Source organism: Oncorhynchus mykiss, chromosome 6, assembly GCF_013265735.2.
Source record: "Oncorhynchus mykiss isolate Arlee chromosome 6, USDA_OmykA_1.1, whole genome shotgun sequence".
In the NCBI taxonomy this organism is placed as follows: Eukaryota; Metazoa; Chordata; class Actinopteri; order Salmoniformes; family Salmonidae; genus Oncorhynchus; species Oncorhynchus mykiss.
The window spans coordinates 71,825,287-71,849,408 of NC_048570.1; the positions used below are offsets into that span (position 1 = coordinate 71,825,287).

The following is a 24,122-nucleotide window of genomic DNA, read 5'->3' on the forward strand; positions in this document are numbered from 1 at the left end:
CTCAATATACAATGCTGTTATTTGACCATTCTTACCACAGCTGGGGATACAGTAGTTTGAGCTGGAACTCATCAAAGTGGTACCAGGAGGGCAATAGCATCCCTCCAATTGTATATCTCCCATGACGCTGAACTCATTTTGAGTCTGGATGAATTTAAAATTGTACCTGCAGAGATATTCAAAAAAAGTTTCAATAGCTGAGAGACTTTTCCTAGTCGTTATACCCATCCACTGAACAACAACAGCATTATACATACCAGGCATTACAGGTTGGTTCAACTTGTGGACCGCAGGCATTATAAACCTTGGGTTTCTCGCATGTGAAGTCTGTAGCAGGTGAGATAAAAAGGTTAATTACCAATAAGCTACATCATAGAGAGGTTGTCTGAGCTTTATGGTCTTGAGGAGTGACCTACTTACCACATTGTCCATTTGTATAATTTCTCCACTCAATACAGACTCCTGCTTGTGCACATGCATCAGCATAGGTCTGCAAGCTGGTGCAGCCAATGGTAACATCATCCATATGGCACACATCAAAGAAACATGCCACAAGGAATGGCTCATAGGGGATTATCTTATGGCAACTCTCAAAGACCCTTGAAAAGATGTCATGCTTCAGTTAGAGTAGATATTTAAATATGTTAATTCACTTTGTTTTGTCATCAGGCTTTGTCAAATGATTGCCGTGTTTTAGTATGTCAAGTTACTGTTCGCACTGAGATTATTCTGATTGAGAGGTTATCGATACTACAGAGGAGATGTATTGTGAATACTAATTGCTACTTACTTGCTTTGAATGAGATGACAAATGGGTGGATCGCAGCCTGTTGGTGGTGTTGGTGTCGGTTCTGGTGGTGGTAGTGGTGGTGTGCACTGACTGTTATTGTGGTCAGCAACATGCCATTGGTGTGCCATGTCTGGACAAGATGAATCGATAGTTCCATCTGGCAAGCGGCAGTCATCTGTCCGGTTGTTGTCACATGTACCTGAATAAGATTGAAAACCATCGTTAGACAATGAGACATCATGGGGTAATCATGGCAACAGAGTGACCATAAAACACCTGTACTCACCACACTGTCCCTCAGTGTTGCCACTGAACTGGTCCCAGGGCAGGTATATGCTAAACATAAGACCAGTGAAAGACACCTTGGCATTAATTGCTGGTATGACTAAAAGGGTCTCAATTCCGTTGTCTGTGATGCGGAAGTCCTTGGTTTCATATGCTGGGATGATGCGTTGCTGGTTTACATAAATCTAAGACAAAAATATTAAGAGATCGACAAAATGGTTACAATAATTTCTATACCCAATGTCTCCTATATCTAATACATAGAGGAAGTATATCCATCTTAAATGAAAGCTAATAAATATTTAAGCTAATCGAAAATCTAATCTCTATTCTAGGAAAAATTTCTTGAAGATACAGCATTTGAGATATTTTAATTACCAGACTTGTGAAAACTCCATCAACGTCCTTCTTGGTCATGAATATCTTGTAAGATTGGTAATAAATTGTCAGAGACTGAGGACAGGAAAGTCCATCTGGGGCATCACAATAGTAATTGTCGATTACAACACTGAAGTTGTACTTTGGCAGGATTTCTTTGACCAAGACGTAAGAACAATTTCCTTGGAAGCCATAGTATGTTCCATCAAAGGTGACATAGTGAGGGTCTCCCCAACCATAGCAGATACCTTAGTAAGAAGAGAACAATTAGCATTTAGAAGGACACGGATATGGAATGTTTTATGCTAAATGAATAGTGTGGTGCTGAAATGTTTCCAATGTGAGACATTCATGTGCATGTACTGCTATTAACTATAAGATAACTCTAAACCAGTCAAGAGTAAGGATTATTTTTCAGATTTTGAACTAAAATCAATCGATAAAGTACAATTTGTAAAACAAAGACTAAACTTTTTTTAAAACTTTGTTGTGAACTTACATTGACACTCATAGTGGAAACAACATCCAGATTCGTCATACACTTTGATCGGAGGATAGTTATTTTCACATGCTATTGGCTTCGGAGTCTCACAATGTACATGCTCATAAATAACTTTCCCGTTGGCGCATGTTCCGTTGGTGCACTGGTTATGTTTCCAGCTGTCACCGTTCTACAAACACAGACAAATATTAGGCTTGCAGGAAATGTCTACAAAATCATACAATTTTTTATGTGTTTTTATGAATCACCATTTTGTAAATAATAATTCCTATGGAATGTTTCCACAAAAGTTATTATCTATAGAAGAGCAAATACCTGTCTTGGAGGATGTTCATGGGGACAGTGTTGCTCAATTGTAGATTTTGGGGTGGTGGTTGGTCTTTCTGTTGTATGTGGTATTGTTGTTGTTGTTGGGAGCAGTGTAGTGGTGGGTGAAGTAGTGGTAACTGGGGTAGTTGTTACATCACATCTGAAGGAACGGGTTTCTACTTTGCAAGTCTTGTTGCAGAGACCAATGTAGCACCATCCATCATGGTCAGAGACATTGTAAACAATTGAGCCTGAAAGTATTTTGAAGAGTATTACATTTTGTACAATTGAACATGCATAATTCAATATAAACTGAATATTATGAATGACTGAACTAATGGTAAAATACAAAAGGTTTCAAATGTGAAAAGGTGGAAAATAAAAACTTACCAATGGAGAAATCACGATGATTGAAATGGCAAAAACAAACGGGTTCAGTGGATGTAATTGTTGGTGATGTTGTTCCACCAGATGTTACAGGAAATGAGGTTGTAGGAAAAGTACTAGTTATGGGTGGCTGAGTTGTTGTTGTTGTTGTCGTGGGAACAAATTCTGTGGTGATCGGGATGTGTGTTGTGGGAGGACATTGACAACATTTCACTCGTATCTCGTAATCGAAGCACTTTTGCTGAAGACCTTGCTCATTGTTTTTACAAATCAGTCCAACGGATGGATTGCAAGTCACGTCTTGGCCAAGCTGAGAGATCTGAAGTCCAGGGTATTGTTTTGCTCTACATTCAACTGCCTCTGGAGCTGAGCAAATGTGATAACCACTAGCAATGATGTTCTTAATGGATTCATTATCTCCACCTTCAGAGCCAGAGGTTGGCTGACCAAGGTTGATCCAGTCTGACCACACACAACTTTCTTCACCAGTGCACTGGGTAGTTGATGCTCCTGTTGAGGTTGATGTAGGAGTAGAGGTTGGAGTTGTAGTAGAAGGCAGAGTTGTTGTTTTTGTGGTAGATGGAGCTGTCGAAGTTAAGATTGTAGTAGTGGGTGTAGGAGTCGTGGTCGACAGAACTGTTGTTGTTGTTGTTGTTGTTGTCGGGATGTGTGTTGTGGGAGGACATTGACAACATTTCACTCGTATCTCGTAATCGAAGCACTTTTGCTGAAGACCTTGCTCATTGTTTTTACAAATCAGTCCAACGGATGGATTGCAAGTCACGTCTTGGCCAAGCTGAGAGATCTGAAGTCCAGGGTATTGTTTTGCTCTACATTCAACTGCCTCTGGAGCTGAGCAAATGTGATAACCACTAGCAATGATGTTCTTAATGGATTCATTATCTCCACCTTCAGAGCCAGAGGTTGGCTGACCAAGGTTGATCCAGTCTGACCACACACAACTTTCTTCACCAGTGCACTGGGTAGTTGATGCTCCTGTTGAGGTTGATGTAGGAGTAGAGGTTGGAGTTGTAGTAGAAGGCAGAGTAGTTGTTTTTGTGGTAGATGGAGCTGTTGAAGTTAAGATTGTAGTAGTGGGTGTAGGAGTCGTGGTCGACAGAACTGTTGTTGTTGTTGTTGTTGTTGTCGGGATGTGTGTTGTGGGAGGACATTGACAACATTTCACTCGTATCTCGTAATCGAAGCACTTTTGCTGAAGACCTTGCTCATTGTTTTTACAAATCAGTCCAACGGATGGATTGCAAGTCACGTCTTGGCCAAGCTGAGAGATCTGAAGTCCAGGGTATTGTTTTGCTCTACATTCAACTGCCTCTGGAGCTGAGCAAATGTGATAACCACTAGCAATGATGTTCTTAATGGATTCATTATCTCCACCTTCAGAGCCAGAGGTTGGCTGACCAAGGTTGATCCAGTCTGACCACACACAACTTTCTTCACCAGTGCACTGGGTAGTTGATGCTCCTGTTGAGGTTGATGTAGGAGTAGAGGTTGGAGTTGTAGTAGAAGGCAGAGTAGTTGTTTTTGTGGTAGATGGAGCTGTCGAAGTTAAGATTGTAGTAGTGGGTGTAGGAGTCGTGGTCGACAGAACTGTTGTTGTTGTTGTTGTTGTTGTCGGGATGTGTGTTGTGGGAGGACATTGACAACATTTCACTCGTATCTCGTAATCGAAGCACTTTTGCTGAAGACCTTGCTCATTGTTTTTACAAATCAGTCCAACGGATGGATTGCAAGTCACGTCTTGGCCAAGCTGAGAGATCTGAAGTCCAGGGTATTGTTTTGCTCTACATTCAACTGCCTCTGGAATTGAGCAAATGTAATAACCACTAGCAATGATGTTCTTAATGGATTCATTATCTCCACCTTCAGAGCCAGAGGTTGGCTGACCAAGGTTGATCCAGTCTGACCACACACAACTTTCTTCACCAGTGCACTGGGTAGTTGATGCTCCTGTTGAGGTTGATGTAGGAGTAGAGGTTGGAGTTGTAGTAGAAGGCAGAGTTGTTGTTTTTGTGGTAGATGGAGCTGTTGAAGTTAAGATTGTAGTAGTGGGTGTAGGAGTCGTGGTCGACAGAACTGTTGTTGTTGTTGTTGTTGTTGTCGGGATGTGTGTTGTGGGAGGACACTGACAACATTTCACTCGTATCTCGTAATCGAAGCACTTTTGCTGAAGACCTTGCTCATTGTTTTTACAAATCAGTCCAACGGATGGATTGCAAGTCACGTCTTGGCCAAGCTGAGAGATCTGAAGTCCAGGGTATTGTTTTGCTCTACATTCAACTGCCTCTGGAGCTGAGCAAATGTGATAACCACTAGCAATGATGTTCTTAATGGATTCATTATCTCCACCTTCAGAGCCAGAGGTTGGCTGACCAAGGTTGATCCAGTCTGACCACACACAACTTTCTTCACCAGTGCACTGGGTAGTTGATGCTCCTGTTGAGGTTGATGTAGGAGTAGAGGTTGGAGTTGTAGTAGAAGGCAGAGTAGTTGTTTTTGTGGTAGATGGAGCTGTCGAAGTTAAGATTGTAGTAGTGGGTGTAGGAGTCGTGGTCGACAGAACTGTTGTTGTTGTTGTTGTTGTTGTCGGGATGTGTGTTGTGGGAGGACATTGACAACATTTCACTCGTATCTCGTAATCGAAGCACTTTTGCTGAAGACCTTGCTCATTGTTTTTACAAATCAGTCCAACGGATGGATTGCAAGTCACGTCTTGGCCAAGCTGAGAGATCTGAAGTCCAGGGTATTGTTTTGCTCTACATTCAACTGCCTCTGGAATTGAGCAAATGTGATAACCACTAGCAATGATGTTCTTAATGGATTCATTATCTCCACCTTCAGAGCCAGAGGTTGGCTGACCAAGGTTGATCCAGTCTGACCACACACAACTTTCTTCACCAGTGCACTGGGTAGTTGATGCTCCTGTTGAGGTTGATGTAGGAGTAGAGGTTGGAGTTGTAGTAGAAGGCAGAGTAGTTGTTTTTGTGGTAGATGGAGCTGTTGAAGTTAAGATTGTAGTAGTGGGTGTAGGAGTCGTGGTCGACAGAACTGTTGTTGTTGTTGTTGTTGTTGTCGGGATGTGTGTTGTGGGAGGACATTGACAACATTTCACTCGTATCTCGTAATCGAAGCACTTTTGCTGAAGACCTTGCTCATTGTTTTTACAAATCAGTCCAACGGATGGATTGCAAGTCACGTCTTGGCCAAGCTGAGAGATCTGAAGTCCAGGGTATTGTTTTGCTCTACATTCAACTGCCTCTGGAGCTGAGCAAATGTGATAACCACTAGCAATGATGTTCTTAATGGATTCATTATCTCCACCTTCAGAGCCAGAGGTTGGCTGACCAAGGTTGATCCAGTCTGACCACACACAACTTTCTTCACCAGTGCACTGGGTAGTTGATGCTCCTGTTGAGGTTGATGTAGGAGTAGAGGTTGGAGTTGTAGTAGAAGGCAGAGTTGTTGTTTTTGTGGTAGATGGAGCTGTTGAAGTTAAGATTGTAGTAGTGGGTGTAGGAGTCGTGGTTGACAGAACTGTTGTTGTTGTTGTTGTTGTTGTCGGGATGTGTGTTGTGGGAGGACATTGACAACATTTCACTCGTATCTCGTAATCGAAGCACTTTTGCTGAAGACCTTGCTCATTGTTTTTACAAATCAGTCCAACGGATGGATTGCAAGTCACGTCTTGGCCAAGCTGAGAGATCTGAAGTCCAGGGTATTGTTTTGCTCTACATTCAACTGCCTCTGGAGCTGAGCAAATGTGATAACCACTAGCAATGATGTTCTTAATGGATTCATTATCTCCACCTTCAGAGCCAGAGGTTGGCTGACCAAGGTTGATCCAGTCTGACCACACACAACTTTCTTCACCAGTGCACTGGGTAGTTGATGCTCCTGTTGAGGTGGATGTAGGAGTAGAGGTTGGAGTTGTAGTAGAAGGCAGAGTAGTTGTTTTTGTGGTAGATGGAGCTGTTGAAGTTAAGATTGTAGTAGTGGGTGTAGGAGTCGTGGTCGACAGAACTGTTGTTGTTGTTGTTGTTGTTGTCGGGATGTGTGTTGTGGGAGGACATTGACAACATTTCACTCGTATCTCGTAATCGAAGCACTTTTGCTGAAGACCTTGCTCATTGTTTTTACAAATCAGTCCAACGGATGGATTGCAAGTCACGTCTTGGCCAAGCTGAGAGATCTGAAGTCCAGGGTATTGTTTTGCTCTACATTCAACTGCCTCTGGAGCTGAGCAAATGTGATAACCACTAGCAATGATGTTCTTAATGGATTCATTATCTCCACCTTCAGAGCCAGAGGTTGGCTGACCAAGGTTGATCCAGTCTGACCACACACAACTTTCTTCACCAGTGCACTGGGTAGTTGATGCTCCTGTTGAGGTTGATGTAGGAGTAGAGGTTGGAGTTGTAGTAGAAGGCAGAGTTGTTGTTTTTGTGGTAGATGGAGCTGTTGAAGTTAAGATTGTAGTAGTGGGTGTAGGAGTCGTGGTTGACAGAACTGTTGTTGTTGTTGTTGTTGTTGTCGGGATGTGTGTTGTGGGAGGACATTGACAACATTTCACTCGTATCTCGTAATCGAAGCACTTTTGCTGAAGACCTTGCTCATTGTTTTTACAAATCAGTCCAACGGATGGATTGCAAGTCACGTCTTGGCCAAGCTGAGAGATCTGAAGTCCAGGGTATTGTTTTGCTCTACATTCAACTGCCTCTGGAGCTGAGCAAATGTGATAACCACTAGCAATGATGTTCTTAATGGATTCATTATCTCCACCTTCAGAGCCAGAGGTTGGCTGACCAAGGTTGATCCAGTCTGACCACACACAACTTTCTTCACCAGTGCACTGGGTAGTTGATGCTCCTGTTGAGGTGGATGTAGGAGTAGAGGTTGGAGTTGTAGTAGAAGGCAGAGTAGTTGTTTTTGTGGTAGATGGAGCTGTTGAAGTTAAGATTGTAGTAGTGGGTGTAGGAGTCGTGGTCGACAGAACTGTTGTTGTTGTTGTTGTTGTTGTCGGGATGTGTGTTGTGGGAGGACATTGACAACATTTCACTCGTATCTCGTAATCGAAGCACTTTTGCTGAAGACCTTGCTCATTGTTTTTACAAATCAGTCCAACGGATGGATTGCAAGTCACGTCTTGGCCAAGCTGAGAGCTCTGAAGTCCAGGGTATTGTTTTGCTCTACATTCAACTGCCTCTGGAGCTGAGCAAATGTGATAACCACTAGCAATGATGTTCTTAATGGATTCATTATCTCCACCTTCAGAGCCAGAGGTTGGCTGACCAAGGTTGATCCAGTCTGACCACACACAACTTTCTTCACCAGTGCACTGGGTAGTTGATGCTCCTGTTGAGGTTGATGTAGGAGTAGAGGTTGGAGTTGTAGTAGAAGGCAGAGTTGTTGTTTTTGTGGTAGATGGAGCTGTCGAAGTTAAGATTGTAGTAGTGGGTGTAGGAGTCGTTGTCGACAGAACTGTTGTTGTTGTTGTTGTTGTTGTCGGGATGTGTGTTGTGGGAGGACATTGACAACATTTCACTCGTATCTCGTAATCGAAGCACTTTTGCTGAAGACCTTGCTCATTGTTTTTACAAATCAGTCCAACGGATGGATTGCAAGTCACGTCTTGGCCAAGCTGAGAGATCTGAAGTCCAGGGTATTGTTTTGCTCTACATTCAACTGCCTCTGGAATTGAGCAAATGTGATAACCACTAGCAATGATGTTCTTAATGGATTCATTATCTCCACCTTCAGAGCCAGAGGTTGGCTGACCAAGGTTGATCCAGTCTGACCACACACAACTTTCTTCACCAGTGCACTGGGTAGTTGATGCTCCTGTTGAGGTTGATGTAGGAGTAGAGGTTGGAGTTGTAGTAGAAGGCAGAGTTGTTGTTTTTGTGGTAGATGGAGCTGTTGAAGTTAAGATTGTAGTAGTGGGTGTAGGAGTCGTGGTCGACAGAACTGTTGTTGTTGTTGTTGTTGTTGTCGGGATGTGTGTTGTGGGAGGACATTGACAACATTTCACTCGTATCTCGTAATCGAAGCACTTTTGCTGAAGACCTTGCTCATTGTTTTTACAAATCAGTCCAACGGATGGATTGCAAGTCACGTCTTGGCCAAGCTGAGAGATCTGAAGTCCAGGGTATTGTTTTGCTCTACATTCAACTGCCTCTGGAGCTGAGCAAATGTGATAACCACTAGCAATGATGTTCTTAATGGATTCATTATCTCCACCTTCAGAGCCAGAGGTTGGCTGACCAAGGTTGATCCAGTCTGACCACACACAACTTTCTTCACCAGTGCACTGGGTAGTTGATGCTCCTGTTGAGGTTGATGTAGGAGTAGAGGTTGGAGTTGTAGTAGAAGGCAGAGTAGTTGTTTTTGTGGTAGATGGAGCTGTTGAAGTTAAGATTGTAGTAGTGGGTGTAGGAGTCGTGGTCGACAGAACTGTTGTTGTTGTTGTTGTTGTTGTCGGGATGTGTGTTGTGGGAGGACATTGACAACATTTCACTCGTATCTCGTAATCGAAGCACTTTTGCTGAAGACCTTGCTCATTGTTTTTACAAATCAGTCCAACGGATGGATTGCAAGTCACGTCTTGGCCAAGCTGAGAGATCTGAAGTCCAGGGTATTGTTTTGCTCTACATTCAACTGCCTCTGGAGCTGAGCAAATGTGATAACCACTAGCAATGATGTTCTTAATGGATTCATTATCTCCACCTTCAGAGCCAGAGGTTGGCTGACCAAGGTTGATCCAGTCTGACCACACACAACTTTCTTCACCAGTGCACTGGGTAGTTGATGCTCCTGTTGAGGTTGATGTAGGAGTAGAGGTTGGAGTTGTAGTAGAAGGCAGAGTAGTTGTTTTTGTGGTAGATGGAGCTGTCGAAGTTAAGATTGTAGTAGTGGGTGTAGGAGTCGTGGTCGACAGAACTGTTGTTGTTGTTGTTGTTGTTGTCGGGATGTGTGTTGTGGGAGGACATTGACAACATTTCACTCGTATCTCGTAATCGAAGCACTTTTGCTGAAGACCTTGCTCATTGTTTTTACAAATCAGTCCAACGGATGGATTGCAAGTCACGTCTTGGCCAAGCTGAGAGATCTGAAGTCCAGGGTATTGTTTTGCTCTACATTCAACTGCCTCTGGAGCTGAGCAAATGTGATAACCACTAGCAATGATGTTCTTAATGGATTCATTATCTCCACCTTCAGAGCCAGAGGTTGGCTGACCAAGGTTGATCCAGTCTGACCACACACAACTTTCTTCACCAGTGCACTGGGTAGTTGATGCTCCTGTTGAGGTTGATGTAGGAGTAGAGGTTGGAGTTGTAGTAGAAGGCAGAGTAGTTGTTTTTGTGGTAGATGGAGCTGTTGAAGTTAAGATTGTAGTAGTGGGTGTAGGAGTCGTGGTCGACAGAACTGTTGTTGTTGTTGTTGTTGTTGTCGGGATGTGTGTTGTGGGAGGACATTGACAACATTTCACTCGTATCTCGTAATCGAAGCACTTTTGCTGAAGACCTTGCTCATTGTTTTTACAAATCAGTCCAACGGATGGATTGCAAGTCACGTCTTGGCCAAGCTGAGAGATCTGAAGTCCAGGGTATTGTTTTGCTCTACATTCAACTGCCTCTGGAGCTGAGCAAATGTGATAACCACTAGCAATGATGTTCTTAATGGATTCATTATCTCCACCTTCAGAGCCAGAGGTTGGCTGACCAAGGTTGATCCAGTCTGACCACACACAACTTTCTTCACCAGTGCACTGGGTAGTTGATGCTCCTGTTGAGGTTGATGTAGGAGTAGAGGTTGGAGTTGTAGTAGAAGGCAGAGTTGTTGTTTTTGTGGTAGATGGAGCTGTCGAAGTTAAGATTGTAGTAGTGGGTGTAGGAGTCGTGGTCGACAGAACTGTTGTTGTTGTTGTTGTTGTTGTCGGGATGTGTGTTGTGGGAGGACATTGACAACATTTCACTCGTATCTCGTAATCGAAGCACTTTTGCTGAAGACCTTGCTCATTGTTTTTACAAATCAGTCCAACGGATGGATTGCAAGTCACGTCTTGGCCAAGCTGAGAGATCTGAAGTCCAGGGTATTGTTTTGCTCTACATTCAACTGCCTCTGGAGCTGAGCAAATGTGATAACCACTAGCAATGATGTTCTTAATGGATTCATTATCTCCACCTTCAGAGCCAGAGGTTGGCTGACCAAGGTTGATCCAGTCTGACCACACACAACTTTCTTCACCAGTGCACTGGGTAGTTGATGCTCCTGTTGAGGTTGATGTAGGAGTAGAGGTTGGAGTTGTAGTAGAAGGCAGAGTTAGTTGTTTTTGTGGTAGATGGAGCTGTCGAAGTTAAGATTGTAGTAGTGGGTGTAGGAGTCGTGGTCGACAGAACTGTTGTTGTTGTTGTTGTTGTTGTCGGGATGTGTGTTGTGGGAGGACATTGACAACATTTCACTCGTATCTCGTAATCGAAGCACTTTTGCTGAAGACCTTGCTCATTGTTTTTACAAATCAGTCCAACGGATGGATTGCAAGTCACGTCTTGGCCAAGCTGAGAGATCTGAAGTCCAGGGTATTGTTTTGCTCTACATTCAACTGCCTCTGGAGCTGAGCAAATGTGATAACCACTAGCAATGATGTTCTTAATGGATTCATTATCTCCACCTTCAGAGCCAGAGGTTGGCTGACCAAGGTTGATCCAGTCTGACCACACACAACTTTCTTCACCAGTGCACTGGGTAGTTGATGCTCCTGTTGAGGTTGATGTAGGAGTAGAGGTTGGAGTTGTAGTAGAAGGCAGAGTAGTTGTTTTTGTGGTAGATGGAGCTGTCGAAGTTAAGATTGTAGTAGTGGGTGTAGGAGTCGTGGTCGACAGAACTGTTGTTGTTGTTGTTGTTGTTGTCGGGATGTGTGTTGTGGGAGGACATTGACAACATTTCACTCGTATCTCGTAATCGAAGCACTTTTGCTGAAGACCTTGCTCATTGTTTTTACAAATCAGTCCAACGGATGGATTGCAAGTCACGTCTTGGCCAAGCTGAGAGATCTGAAGTCCAGGGTATTGTTTTGCTCTACATTCAACTGCCTCTGGAGCTGAGCAAATGTGATAACCACTAGCAATGATGTTCTTAATGGATTCATTATCTCCACCTTCAGAGCCAGAGGTTGGCTGACCAAGGTTGATCCAGTCTGACCACACACAACTTTCTTCACCAGTGCACTGGGTAGTTGATGCTCCTGTTGAGGTTGATGTAGGAGTAGAGGTTGGAGTTGTAGTAGAAGGCAGAGTTGTTGTTTTTGTGGTAGATGGAGCTGTCGAAGTTAAGATTGTAGTAGTGGGTGTAGGAGTCGTGGTCGACAGAACTGTTGTTGTTGTTGTTGTTGTTGTCGGGATGTGTGTTGTGGGAGGACATTGACAACATTTCACTCGTATCTCGTAATCGAAGCACTTTTGCTGAAGACCTTGCTCATTGTTTTTACAAATCAGTCCAACGGATGGATTGCAAGTCACGTCTTGGCCAAGCTGAGAGATCTGAAGTCCAGGGTATTGTTTTGCTCTACATTCAACTGCCTCTGGAGCTGAGCAAATGTGATAACCACTAGCAATGATGTTCTTAATGGATTCATTATCTCCACCTTCAGAGCCAGAGGTTGGCTGACCAAGGTTGATCCAGTCTGACCACACACAACTTTCTTCACCAGTGCACTGGGTAGTTGATGCTCCTGTTGAGGTTGATGTAGGAGTAGAGGTTGGAGTTGTAGTAGAAGGCAGAGTTGTTGTTTTTGTGGTAGATGGAGCTGTCGAAGTTAAGATTGTAGTAGTGGGTGTAGGAGTCGTGGTCGACAGAACTGTTGTTGTTGTTGTTGTTGTTGTCGGGATGTGTGTTGTGGGAGGACATTGACAACATTTCACTCGTATCTCGTAATCGAAGCACTTTTGCTGAAGACCTTGCTCATTGTTTTTACAAATCAGTCCAACGGATGGATTGCAAGTCACGTCTTGGCCAAGCTGAGAGATCTGAAGTCCAGGGTATTGTTTTGCTCTACATTCAACTGCCTCTGGAGCTGAGCAAATGTGATAACCACTAGCAATGATGTTCTTAATGGATTCATTATCTCCACCTTCAGAGCCAGAGGTTGGCTGACCAAGGTTGATCCAGTCTGACCACACACAACTTTCTTCACCAGTGCACTGGGTAGTTGATGCTCCTGTTGAGGTTGATGTAGGAGTAGAGGTTGGAGTTGTAGTAGAAGGCAGAGTTGTTGTTTTTGTGGTAGATGGAGCTGTCGAAGTTAAGATTGTAGTAGTGGGTGTAGGAGTCGTGGTCGACAGAACTGTTGTTGTTGTTGTTGTTGTTGTCGGGATGTGTGTTGTGGGAGGACATTGACAACATTTCACTCGTATCTCGTAATCGAAGCACTTTTGCTGAAGACCTTGCTCATTGTTTTTACAAATCAGTCCAACGGATGGATTGCAAGTCACGTCTTGGCCAAGCTGAGAGATCTGAAGTCCAGGGTATTGTTTTGCTCTACATTCAACTGCCTCTGGAATTGAGCAAATGTGATAACCACTAGCAATGATGTTCTTAATGGATTCATTATCTCCACCTTCAGAGCCAGAGGTTGGCTGACCAAGGTTGATCCAGTCTGACCACACACAACTTTCTTCACCAGTGCACTGGGTAGTTGATGCTCCTGTTGAGGTTGATGTAGGAGTAGAGGTTGGAGTTGTAGTAGAAGGCAGAGTTGTTGTTTTTGTGGTAGATGGAGCTGTTGAAGTTAAGATTGTAGTAGTGGGTGTAGGAGTCGTGGTCGACAGAACTGTTGTTGTTGTTGTTGTTGTTGTCGGGATGTGTGTTGTGGGAGGACATTGACAACATTTCACTCGTATCTCGTAATCGAAGCACTTTTGCTGAAGACCTTGCTCATTGTTTTTACAAATCAGTCCAACGGATGGATTGCAAGTCACGTCTTGGCCAAGCTGAGAGATCTGAAGTCCAGGGTATTGTTTTGCTCTACATTCAACTGCCTCTGGAGCTGAGCAAATGTGATAACCACTAGCAATGATGTTCTTAATGGATTCATTATCTCCACCTTCAGAGCCAGAGGTTGGCTGACCAAGGTTGATCCAGTCTGACCACACACAACTTTCTTCACCAGTGCACTGGGTAGTTGATGCTCCTGTTGAGGTTGATGTAGGAGTAGAGGTTGGAGTTGTAGTAGAAGGCAGAGTAGTTGTTTTTGTGGTAGATGGAGCTGTTGAAGTTAAGATTGTAGTAGTGGGTGTAGGAGTCGTGGTCGACAGAACTGTTGTTGTTGTTGTTGTTGTTGTCGGGATGTGTGTTGTGGGAGGACATTGACAACATTTCACTCGTATCTCGTAATCGAAGCACTTTTGCTGAAGACCTTGCTCATTGTTTTTACAAATCAGTCCAACGGATGGATTGCAAGTCACGTCTTGGCCAAGCTGAGAGATCTGAAGTCCAGGGTATTGCTTTGCTCTACATTCAACTGCCTCTGGAATTGAGCAAATGTGATAACCACTAGCAATGATGTTCTTAATGGATTCATTATCTCCACCTTCAGAGCCAGAGGTTGGCTGACCAAGGTTGATCCAGTCTGACCACACACAACTTTCTTCACCAGTGCACTGGGTAGTTGATGCTCCTGTTGAGGTTGATGTAGGAGTAGAGGTTGGAGTTGTAGTAGAAGGCAGAGTTGTTGTTTTTGTGGTAGATGGAGCTGTTGAAGTTAAGATTGTAGTAGTGGGTGTAGGAGTCGTGGTCGACAGAACTGTTGTTGTTGTTGTTGTTGTTGTCGGGATGTGTGTTGTGGGAGGACATTGACAACATTTCACTCGTATCTCGTAATCGAAGCACTTTTGCTGAAGACCTTGCTCATTGTTTTTACAAATCAGTCCAACGGATGGATTGCAAGTCACGTCTTGGCCAAGCTGAGAGATCTGAAGTCCAGGGTATTGTTTTGCTCTACATTCAACTGCCTCTGGAGCTGAGCAAATGTGATAACCACTAGCAATGATGTTCTTAATGGATTCATTATCTCCACCTTCAGAGCCAGAGGTTGGCTGACCAAGGTTGATCCAGTCTGACCACACACAACTTTCTTCACCAGTGCACTGGGTAGTTGATGCTCCTGTTGAGGTTGATGTAGGAGTAGAGGTTGGAGTTGTAGTAGAAGGCAGAGTAGTTGTTTTTGTGGTAGATGGAGCTGTTGAAGTTAAGATTGTAGTAGTGGGTGTAGGAGTCGTGGTCGACAGAACTGTTGTTGTTGTTGTTGTTGTTGTCGGGATGTGTGTTGTGGGAGGACATTGACAACATTTCACTCGTATCTCGTAATCGAAGCACTTTTGCTGAAGACCTTGCTCATTGTTTTTACAAATCAGTCCAACGGATGGATTGCAAGTCACGTCTTGGCCAAGCTGAGAGATCTGAAGTCCAGGGTATTGTTTTGCTCTACATTCAACTGCCTCTGGAGCTGAGCAAATGTGATAACCACTAGCAATGATGTTCTTAATGGATTCATTATCTCCACCTTCAGAGCCAGAGGTTGGCTGACCAAGGTTGATCCAGTCTGACCACACACAACTTTCTTCACCAGTGCACTGGGTAGTTGATGCTCCTGTTGAGGTTGATGTAGGAGTAGAGGTTGGAGTTGTAGTAGAAGGCAGAGTAGTTGTTTTTGTGGTAGATGGAGCTGTTGAAGTTAAGATTGTAGTAGTGGGTGTAGGAGTCGTGGTCGACAGAACTGTTGTTGTTGTTGTTGTTGTTGTCGGGATGTGTGTTGTGGGAGGACATTGACAACATTTCACTCGTATCTCGTAATCGAAGCACTTTTGCTGAAGACCTTGCTCATTGTTTTTACAAATCAGTCCAACGGATGGATTGCAAGTCACGTCTTGGCCAAGCTGAGAGATCTGAAGTCCAGGGTATTGTTTTGCTCTACATTCAACTGCCTCTGGAGCTGAGCAAATGTGATAACCACTAGCAATGATGTTCTTAATGGATTCATTATCTCCACCTTCAGAGCCAGAGGTTGGCTGACCAAGGTTGATCCAGTCTGACCACACACAACTTTCTTCACCAGTGCACTGGGTAGTTGATGCTCCTGTTGAGGTTGATGTAGGAGTAGAGGTTGGAGTTGTAGTAGAAGGCAGAGTAGTTGTTTTTGTGGTAGATGGAGCTGTTGAAGTTAAGATTGTAGTAGTGGGTGTAGGAGTCGTGGTCGACAGAACTGTTGTTGTTGTTGTTGTTGTTGTCGGGATGTGTGTTGTGGGAGGACATTGACAACATTTCACTCGTATCTCGTAATCGAAGCACTTTTGCTGAAGACCTTGCTCATTGTTTTTACAAATCAGTCCAACGGATGGATTGCAAGTCACGTCTTGGCCAAGCTGAGAGATCTGAAGTCCAGGGTATTGTTTTGCTCTACATTCAACTGCCTCTGGAGCTGAGCAAATGTGATAACCACTAGCAATGATGTTCTTAATGGATTCATTATCTCCACCTTCAGAGCCAGAGGTTGGCTGACCAAGGTTGATCCAGTCTGACCACACACAACTTTCTTCACCAGTGCACTGGGTAGTTGATGCTCCTGTTGAGGTTGATGTAGGAGTAGAGGTTGGAGTTGTAGTAGAAGGCAGAGTAGTTGTTTTTGTGGTAGATGGAGCTGTTGAAGTTAAGATTGTAGTAGTGGGTGTAGGAGTCGTGGTCGACAGAACTGTTGTTGTTGTTGTTGTTGTTGTCGGGATGTGTGTTGTGGGAGGACATTGACAACATTTCACTCGTATCTCGTAATCGAAGCACTTTTGCTGAAGACCTTGCTCATTGTTTTTACAAATCAGTCCAACGGATGGATTGCAAGTCACGTCTTGGCCAAGCTGAGAGATCTGAAGTCCAGGGTATTGTTTTGCTCTACATTCAACTGCCTCTGGAGCTGAGCAAATGTGATAACCACTAGCAATGATGTTCTTAATGGATTCATTATCTCCACCTTCAGAGCCAGAGGTTGGCTGACCAAGGTTGATCCAGTCTGACCACACACAACTTTCTTCACCAGTGCACTGGGTAGTTGATGCTCCTGTTGAGGTTGATGTAGGAGTAGAGGTTGGAGTTGTAGTAGAAGGCAGAGTAGTTGTTTTTGTGGTAGATGGAGCTGTTGAAGTTAAGATTGTAGTAGTGGGTGTAGGAGTCGTGGTCGACAGAACTGTTGTTGTTGTTGTTGTTGTTGTCGGGATGTGTGTTGTGGGAGGACATTGACAACATTTCACTCGTATCTCGTAATCGAAGCACTTTTGCTGAAGACCTTGCTCATTGTTTTTACAAATCAGTCCAACGGATGGATTGCAAGTCACGTCTTGGCCAAGCTGAGAGATCTGAAGTCCAGGGTATTGTTTTGCTCTACATTCAACTGCCTCTGGAGCTGAGCAAATGTGATAACCACTAGCAATGATGTTCTTAATGGATTCATTATCTCCACCTTCAGAGCCAGAGGTTGGCTGACCAAGGTTGATCCAGTCTGACCACACACAACTTTCTTCACCAGTGCACTGGGTAGTTGATGCTCCTGTTGAGGTTGATGTAGGAGTAGAGGTTGGAGTTGTAGTAGAAGGCAGAGTAGTTGTTTTTGTGGTAGATGGAGCTGTTGAAGTTAAGATTGTAGTAGTGGGTGTAGGAGTCGTGGTCGACAGAACTGTTGTTGTTGTTGTTGTTGTTGTCGGGATGTGTGTTGTGGGAGGACATTGACAACATTTCACTCGTATCTCGTAATCGAAGCACTTTTGCTGAAGACCTTGCTCATTGTTTTTACAAATCAGTCCAACGGATGGATTGCAAGTCACGTCTTGGCCAAGCTGAGAGATCTGAAGTCCAGGGTATTGTTTTGCTCTACATTCAACTGCCTCTGGAGCTGAGCAAATGTGATAACCACTAGCAATGATGTTCTTAATGGATTCATTATCTCCACCTTCAGAGCCAGAGGTTGGCTGACCAAGGTTGATCCAGTCTGACCACACACAACTTTCTTCACCAGTGCACTGGGTAGTTGATGCTCCTGTTGAGGTTGATGTAGGAGTAGAGGTTGGAGTTGTAGTAGAAGGCAGAGTAGTTGTTTTTGTGGTAGATGGAGCTGTTGAAGTTAAGATTGTAGTAGTGGGTGTAGGAGTCGTGGTCGACAGAACTGTTGTTGTTGTTGTTGTTGTTGTCGGGATGTGTGTTGTGGGAGGACATTGACAACATTTCACTCGTATCTCGTAATCGAAGCACTTTTGCTGAAGACCTTGCTCATTGTTTTTACAAATCAGTCCAACGGATGGATTGCAAGTCACGTCTTGGCCAAGCTGAGAGATCTGAAGTCCAGGGTATTGTTTTGCTCTACATTCAACTGCCTCTGGAGCTGAGCAAATGTGATAACCACTAGCAATGATGTTCTTAATGGATTCATTATCTCCACCTTCAGAGCCAGAGGTTGGCTGACCAAGGTTGATCCAGTCTGACCACACACAACTTTCTTCACCAGTGCACTGGGTAGTTGATGCTCCTGTTGAGGTTGATGTAGGAGTAGAGGTTGGAGTTGTAGTAGAAGGCAGAGTAGTTGTTTTTGTGGTAGATGGAGCTGTTGAAGTTAAGATTGTAGTAGTGGGTGTAGGAGTCGTGGTCGACAGAACTGTTGTTGTTGTTGTTGTTGTTGTCGGGATGTGTGTTGTGGGAGGACATTGACAACATTTCACTCGTATCTCGTAATCGAAGCACTTTTGCTGAAGACCTTGCTCATTGTTTTTACAAATCAGTCCAACGGATGGATTGCAAGTCACGTCTTGGCCAAGCTGAGAGATCTGAAGTCCAGGGTATTGTTTTGCTCTACATTCAACTGCCTCTGGAGCTGAGCAAATGTGATAACCACTAGCAATGATGTTCTTAATGGATTCATTATCTCCACCTTCAGAGCCAGAGGTTGGCTGACCAAGGTTGATCCAGTCTGACCACACACAACTTTCTTCACCAGTGCACTGGGTAGTTGATGCTCCTGTTGAGGTTGATGTAGGAGTAGAGGTTGGAGTTGTAGTAGAAGGCAGAGTAGTTGTTTTTGTGGTAGATGGAGCTGTTGAAGTTAAGATTGTAGTAGTGGGTGTAGGAGTCGTGGTCGACAGAACTGTTGTTGTTGTTGTTGTTGTTGTCGGGATGTGTGTTGTGGGAGGACATTGACAACATTTCACTCGTATCTCGTAATCGAAGCACTTTTGCTGAAGACCTTGCTCATTGTTTTTACAAATCAGTCCAACGGATGGATTGCAAGTCACGTCTTGGCCAAGCTGAGAGATCTGAAGTCCAGGGTATTGTTTTGCTCTACATTCAACTGCCTCTGGAGCTGAGCAAATGTGATAACCACTAGCAATGATGTTCTTAATGGATTCATTATCTCCACCTTCAGAGCCAGAGGTTGGCTGACCAAGGTTGATCCAGTCTGACCACACACAACTTTCTTCACCAGTGCACTGGGTAGTTGATGCTCCTGTTGAGGTTGATGTAGGAGTAGAGGTTGGAGTTGTAGTAGAAGGCAGAGTAGTTGTTTTTGTGGTAGATGGAGCTGTTGAAGTTAAGATTGTAGTAGTGGGTGTAGGAGTCGTGGTCGACAGAACTGTTGTTGTTGTTGTTGTTGTTGTCGGGATGTGTGTTGTGGGAGGACATTGACAACATTTCACTCGTATCTCGTAATCGAAGCACTTTTGCTGAAGACCTTGCTCATTGTTTTTACAAATCAGTCCAACGGATGGATTGCAAGTCACGTCTTGGCCAAGCTGAGAGATCTGAAGTCCAGGGTATTGTTTTGCTCTACATTCAACTGCCTCTGGAGCTGAGCAAATGTGATAACCACTAGCAATGATGTTCTTAATGGATTCATTATCTCCACCTTCAGAGCCAGAGGTTGGCTGACCAAGGTTGATCCAGTCTGACCACACACAACTTTCTTCACCAGTGCACTGGGTAGTTGATGCTCCTGTTGAGGTTGATGTAGGAGTAGAGGTTGGAGTTGTAGTAGAAGGCAGAGTAGTTGTTTTTGTGGTAGATGGAGCTGTTGAAGTTAAGATTGTAGTAGTGGGTGTAGGAGTCGTGGTCGACAGAACTGTTGTTGTTGTTGTTGTTGTTGTCGGGATGTGTGTTGTGGGAGGACATTGACAACATTTCACTCGTATCTCGTAATCGAAGCACTTTTGCTGAAGACCTTGCTCATTGTTTTTACAAATCAGTCCAACGGATGGATTGCAAGTCACGTCTTGGCCAAGCTGAGAGATCTGAAGTCCAGGGTATTGTTTTGCTCTACATTCAACTGCCTCTGGAGCTGAGCAAATGTGATAACCACTAGCAATGATGTTCTTAATGGATTCATTATCTCCACCTTCAGAGCCAGAGGTTGGCTGACCAAGGTTGATCCAGTCTGACCACACACAACTTTCTTCACCAGTGCACTGGGTAGTTGATGCTCCTGTTGAGGTTGATGTAGGAGTAGAGGTTGGAGTTGTAGTAGAAGGCAGAGTAGTTGTTTTTGTGGTAGATGGAGCTGTTGAAGTTAAGATTGTAGTAGTGGGTGTAGGAGTCGTGGTCGACAGAACTGTTGTTGTTGTTGTTGTTGTTGTCGGGATGTGTGTTGTGGGAGGACATTGACAACATTTCACTCGTATCTCGTAATCGAAGCACTTTTGCTGAAGACCTTGCTCATTGTTTTTACAAATCAGTCCAACGGATGGATTGCAAGTCACGTCTTGGCCAAGCTGAGAGATCTGAAGTCCAGGGTATTGTTTTGCTCTACATTCAACTGCCTCTGGAGCTGAGCAAATGTGATAACCACTAGCAATGATGTTCTTAATGGATTCATTATCTCCACCTTCAGAGCCAGAGGTTGGCTGACCAAGGTTGATCCAGTCTGACCACACACAACTTTCTTCACCAGTGCACTGGGTAGTTGATGCTCCTGTTGAGGTTGATGTAGGAGTAGAGGTTGGAGTTGTAGTAGAAGGCAGGGTTGTTGTTTTTGTGGTAGATGGAGCTGTCGAAGTTAAGATTGTAGTAGTGGGTATAGGAGTCGTGGTTGAAGGAATTGTTGTTGATGTGGTAGCTGGAGCAGGCGATGTCAAGATCGTAGTAGTGGGTGTTGTTGTGGTTGTTGGAGTTGTAGTTGTGGTCAGAGGTTGAGTTGAGGTTGAAGGAGTAGTGATTGTCATTGGTTTACTTGTTATTGTAGTTAATGTGGATGTTGACATTATTGTAGTTGTGACAGTAGGTGTAGTTGTAGATTCTTGTGTTGTAGTGTGACATTTCACAGTCTTACAACATTTTACCTTAATTTCATAGTCAAGGCATATTGGAGGAATACCTTGATCTTTGTTCTGGCATATTAATCCAACCTTTGTATTACATTCTACCTTCTGTCCTAATTCAGACATTGGGACCCCTGGATATCGCACTGCTTGGCATATGACATCCACTGGTGTTTCACAAATATGTTTTCCAGATTCTAGAATCTTTTTAATTGATTCATTGTCGCCACCCCCAGGACCAAATTGAGGATAGTCCACATTATACCAAGGTGACCACTCACAAACTGTGCAGGTAGGGGTTTTTGTATTCAACGTGGTTGTTGATATAGTGGAGGTGGTTGCTGTTGTAGTTGTTGTTGTCGTCGTAACAGGTGGTCTTGTAGTTGTTGGTGAAATGGTTGTAGGCTTAGATGTGCAAAGATCTTCATCACAGCAGAGGACTCGGACTTGGTAGTTAAAGCACAGTGGGAATGGACCTGACTGGTCTTCATTTCTGCAAGTCAACCCTTCTGCTACATTACACTGCACCACTTGGCCTACTTGGCTTATGCTAACATTTGGGTACTTCTCGGCTCTGCATTGGATGTTGCTTGGCTTCTCACATATATTGTGTCCCTCTGCTCTTATGTTGTTGTAGGTTTCAGAGTCTCCTCCTGGAGTTCCAAGTGTAGGGAATGTGGTATCAAACCACTGTGACCACACACATGGATATCCACATGTAGTAGTAAAGGTTGTTGGAGACACTGTTGTCTCTGTTGAAGATGTGGCTGGCTCTATAGAATCAGGGATTACATTACAGTTAGTCAGTTAAATACAAAAATATAAAAATATATTTTCTTCTTTTAGATTGGTGGTAATGTAACACAATCTAAGGAAGGTACCTAGTTAGCAATGTCTTCAGCCATTCTGATCATAAGAGATACTTGCTGTAGTGTTCACATTTCATATGCAACAATGGTGGCTGGTGGAACGTTAAACATTGAGGACGGGCTCATAGTAATAACTGGAATGGAATAAATGGAATGGTCTCAAACACAAACACCTGATTTCCTTGTGTTTGACACCATTCCATTTACTCTTTCCCACTCATTATTATGAGCCGTCCTCCCCTCATCAGCCTACTCTGATATATAACCAAGTCATACTAGTCACTAAAGCCTCCGTTTCAGGTACCCACCAGTTGGCGTTGGTGTTGAGAAAGTGAAAACATTTGTTGTCACTGTAGAGAATGATGTAGTGGTAGGAACATTCGTAGATGGAGTTGGATGAGATGGAATAGAAGTTGATGGAGTTGTAGTTGAACATGTGTACATGTCCCTTTGAATGGTTCCATTCTTCCCACAAACTGCTGTCATACAGCTGCTATGTCCATCCGTTGTATCGTATATGATATGCCCATAGGGGTATTTGTTCCCATTGTAGGTGCAAGTGCAAGCTGAAATGATAAGATATATTTTAGGGTACTGGAATGTTGAAAACATTATTACTGTGTTTTCGTTTTTGTTGAGGGATGCATTCATACCTTGTACATCGTATTTGCAGTCCACTGTCACTGAATTACAATAGCTTTGGAAAAAGAAACATTTACAATTCTACTTAGTTTCATTCTTGACATTCAAACATTCAAACAAAGTTAGGGTGTTCACAATTTTAGCCAAGACCAAGATTCTCTGTATTACCAAAGACATACCATGTCTGGCAGTTTTCTGTGGTTGGAACTTTTTCTCCATTATTGTAGTGTTTTCCATCTCTGCCATAGCAGCCACACTGCTCCTTCTCCACACACTTCATTATATCTTCATCAAAGAAGGGTTGAGCAGGAGGACATTTTGGATAGCAACCTAAAGAAGAAGAAAAATATTCAAATATTAATGATCAAAAAGCTATTGATTGATAGAGGTAATTTAAAGCTATAATCTTTTGTTGCTACAGCCATTTTTGTTTTTACCTATAAATGAATAATACATACCCATTCATTCTTGAAGAATATAACTTATAAATGCCTCCTGAGCTTAGTTCAACTGTCGTACCCCATAAGAACCCCAAATACACGTTTGTTTTACCACAATGTTTGTAAACAATACAAATTAAGTCAAACACTGTGTAGCCTCAAAACATGGTTAAAACAATAATTTTTACATCATGAATTTATATCATGAAAGCCCTTGCATCCATAGCCCTGTATGAATTTGAGAATGGTTACAATTCTCCTGGGCCTTCCCTCAGCTTTTTACCTAAACAGAGGCGGGGTGGCGACTTTTTTATTGTTTCATTTAAGGACTCTAGCTTCAACATTAAATAAATACTAAGTACCTGTTATGGAAAATTGTTGTTGCCGAAAATAGATCCTAAATGAATGTCTACTGTACCTTCAAGAGGTGGTATCTGAGTTGAGCAGCTCCCGGAGGGATTCCTGCAGGTCTTCATACACTGAGCTCCACATGCCTTGTAGTGCCACTCACATTCTCCAGTGGGGTTGTAGTAATCACAGAACAGTGCTGTATGTGGTGGACAAAAGCTCTCTGTAAGTACTATCTTCAGTGCGGTTTAAACTGACTGGATTAAGCCTGTTTTTATGTCAGCACTTAAATGAATGGAACATTTAGAAACTCACGGCAGATTTGTGGGCTTCTCCAGGCTATGCAGGCTCCAGCCTCATTACAGGCCTCTGCATAAGCTGCCACAGCGGTACAGAAACACTCACAGTCTCCACCACTGTCACAAGCACATGAGTCTGTCACACACGCATCATAGAAAGAAGAGGGGTCCACCTAATTGGAGAACATCATTTAGTCAACATGATCATATCAAATTCCTAAACATTCAGTGAACGACTAAAGTCTAAACCTACTTTAGAATGGCAGTCTGTGAAAACTTTGCTCTGTATGATGCTACACTGCTTCTGTGACCAAGACAGCCTGTAAGGGTTGGCAGTACAGGGGCTCCTTTTGTTCTTTGCATCGGGGCAGCTTGCAGAGACTTTCCAGCTGTTTCCAAAGTCTAGAGGGTTGACAACTACTGCCTGGCTCCTGGTAGTGAAGTCATTGTTTGCGTTGCCATCATAGTTTCCACACAGACCACAGACATGTCCCTGAAGAGGACATAGCATTAGATTCAG

The 24,122-nt window shown here is 43.5% G+C and overlaps 1 protein-coding gene across 1 annotated transcript in view; it reads right to left on the reverse strand.

Annotated features, from left to right (window-relative positions):
- The window catches only part of LOC110526496 (mucin-5AC), a 37,799-nt gene that overhangs the window by 3,561 nt on the left and 10,116 nt on the right, over nt 1-24,122 (reverse strand). The window contains exons 24-40 of the mRNA XM_036981780.1: nt 23,856-24,095; nt 23,619-23,775; nt 23,374-23,502; nt 22,695-22,845; nt 22,527-22,570; nt 22,182-22,439; nt 20,248-21,777; nt 4,497-4,509; nt 2,655-2,965; nt 2,271-2,515; nt 1,953-2,124; nt 1,454-1,701; nt 1,077-1,260; nt 791-989; nt 421-599; nt 258-327; nt 36-166 (exon numbers count right to left, since the gene is read on the reverse strand). Coding sequence (XP_036837675.1) covers nt 36-166; nt 258-327; nt 421-599; nt 791-989; nt 1,077-1,260; nt 1,454-1,701; nt 1,953-2,124; nt 2,271-2,515; nt 2,655-2,965; nt 4,497-4,509; nt 20,248-21,777; nt 22,182-22,439; nt 22,527-22,570; nt 22,695-22,845; nt 23,374-23,502; nt 23,619-23,775; nt 23,856-24,095 — 4,261 coding nt within the window. The remainder of the gene's footprint in view (nt 1-35; nt 167-257; nt 328-420; nt 600-790; nt 990-1,076; nt 1,261-1,453; nt 1,702-1,952; nt 2,125-2,270; nt 2,516-2,654; nt 2,966-4,496; nt 4,510-20,247; nt 21,778-22,181; nt 22,440-22,526; nt 22,571-22,694; nt 22,846-23,373; nt 23,503-23,618; nt 23,776-23,855; nt 24,096-24,122) is intronic.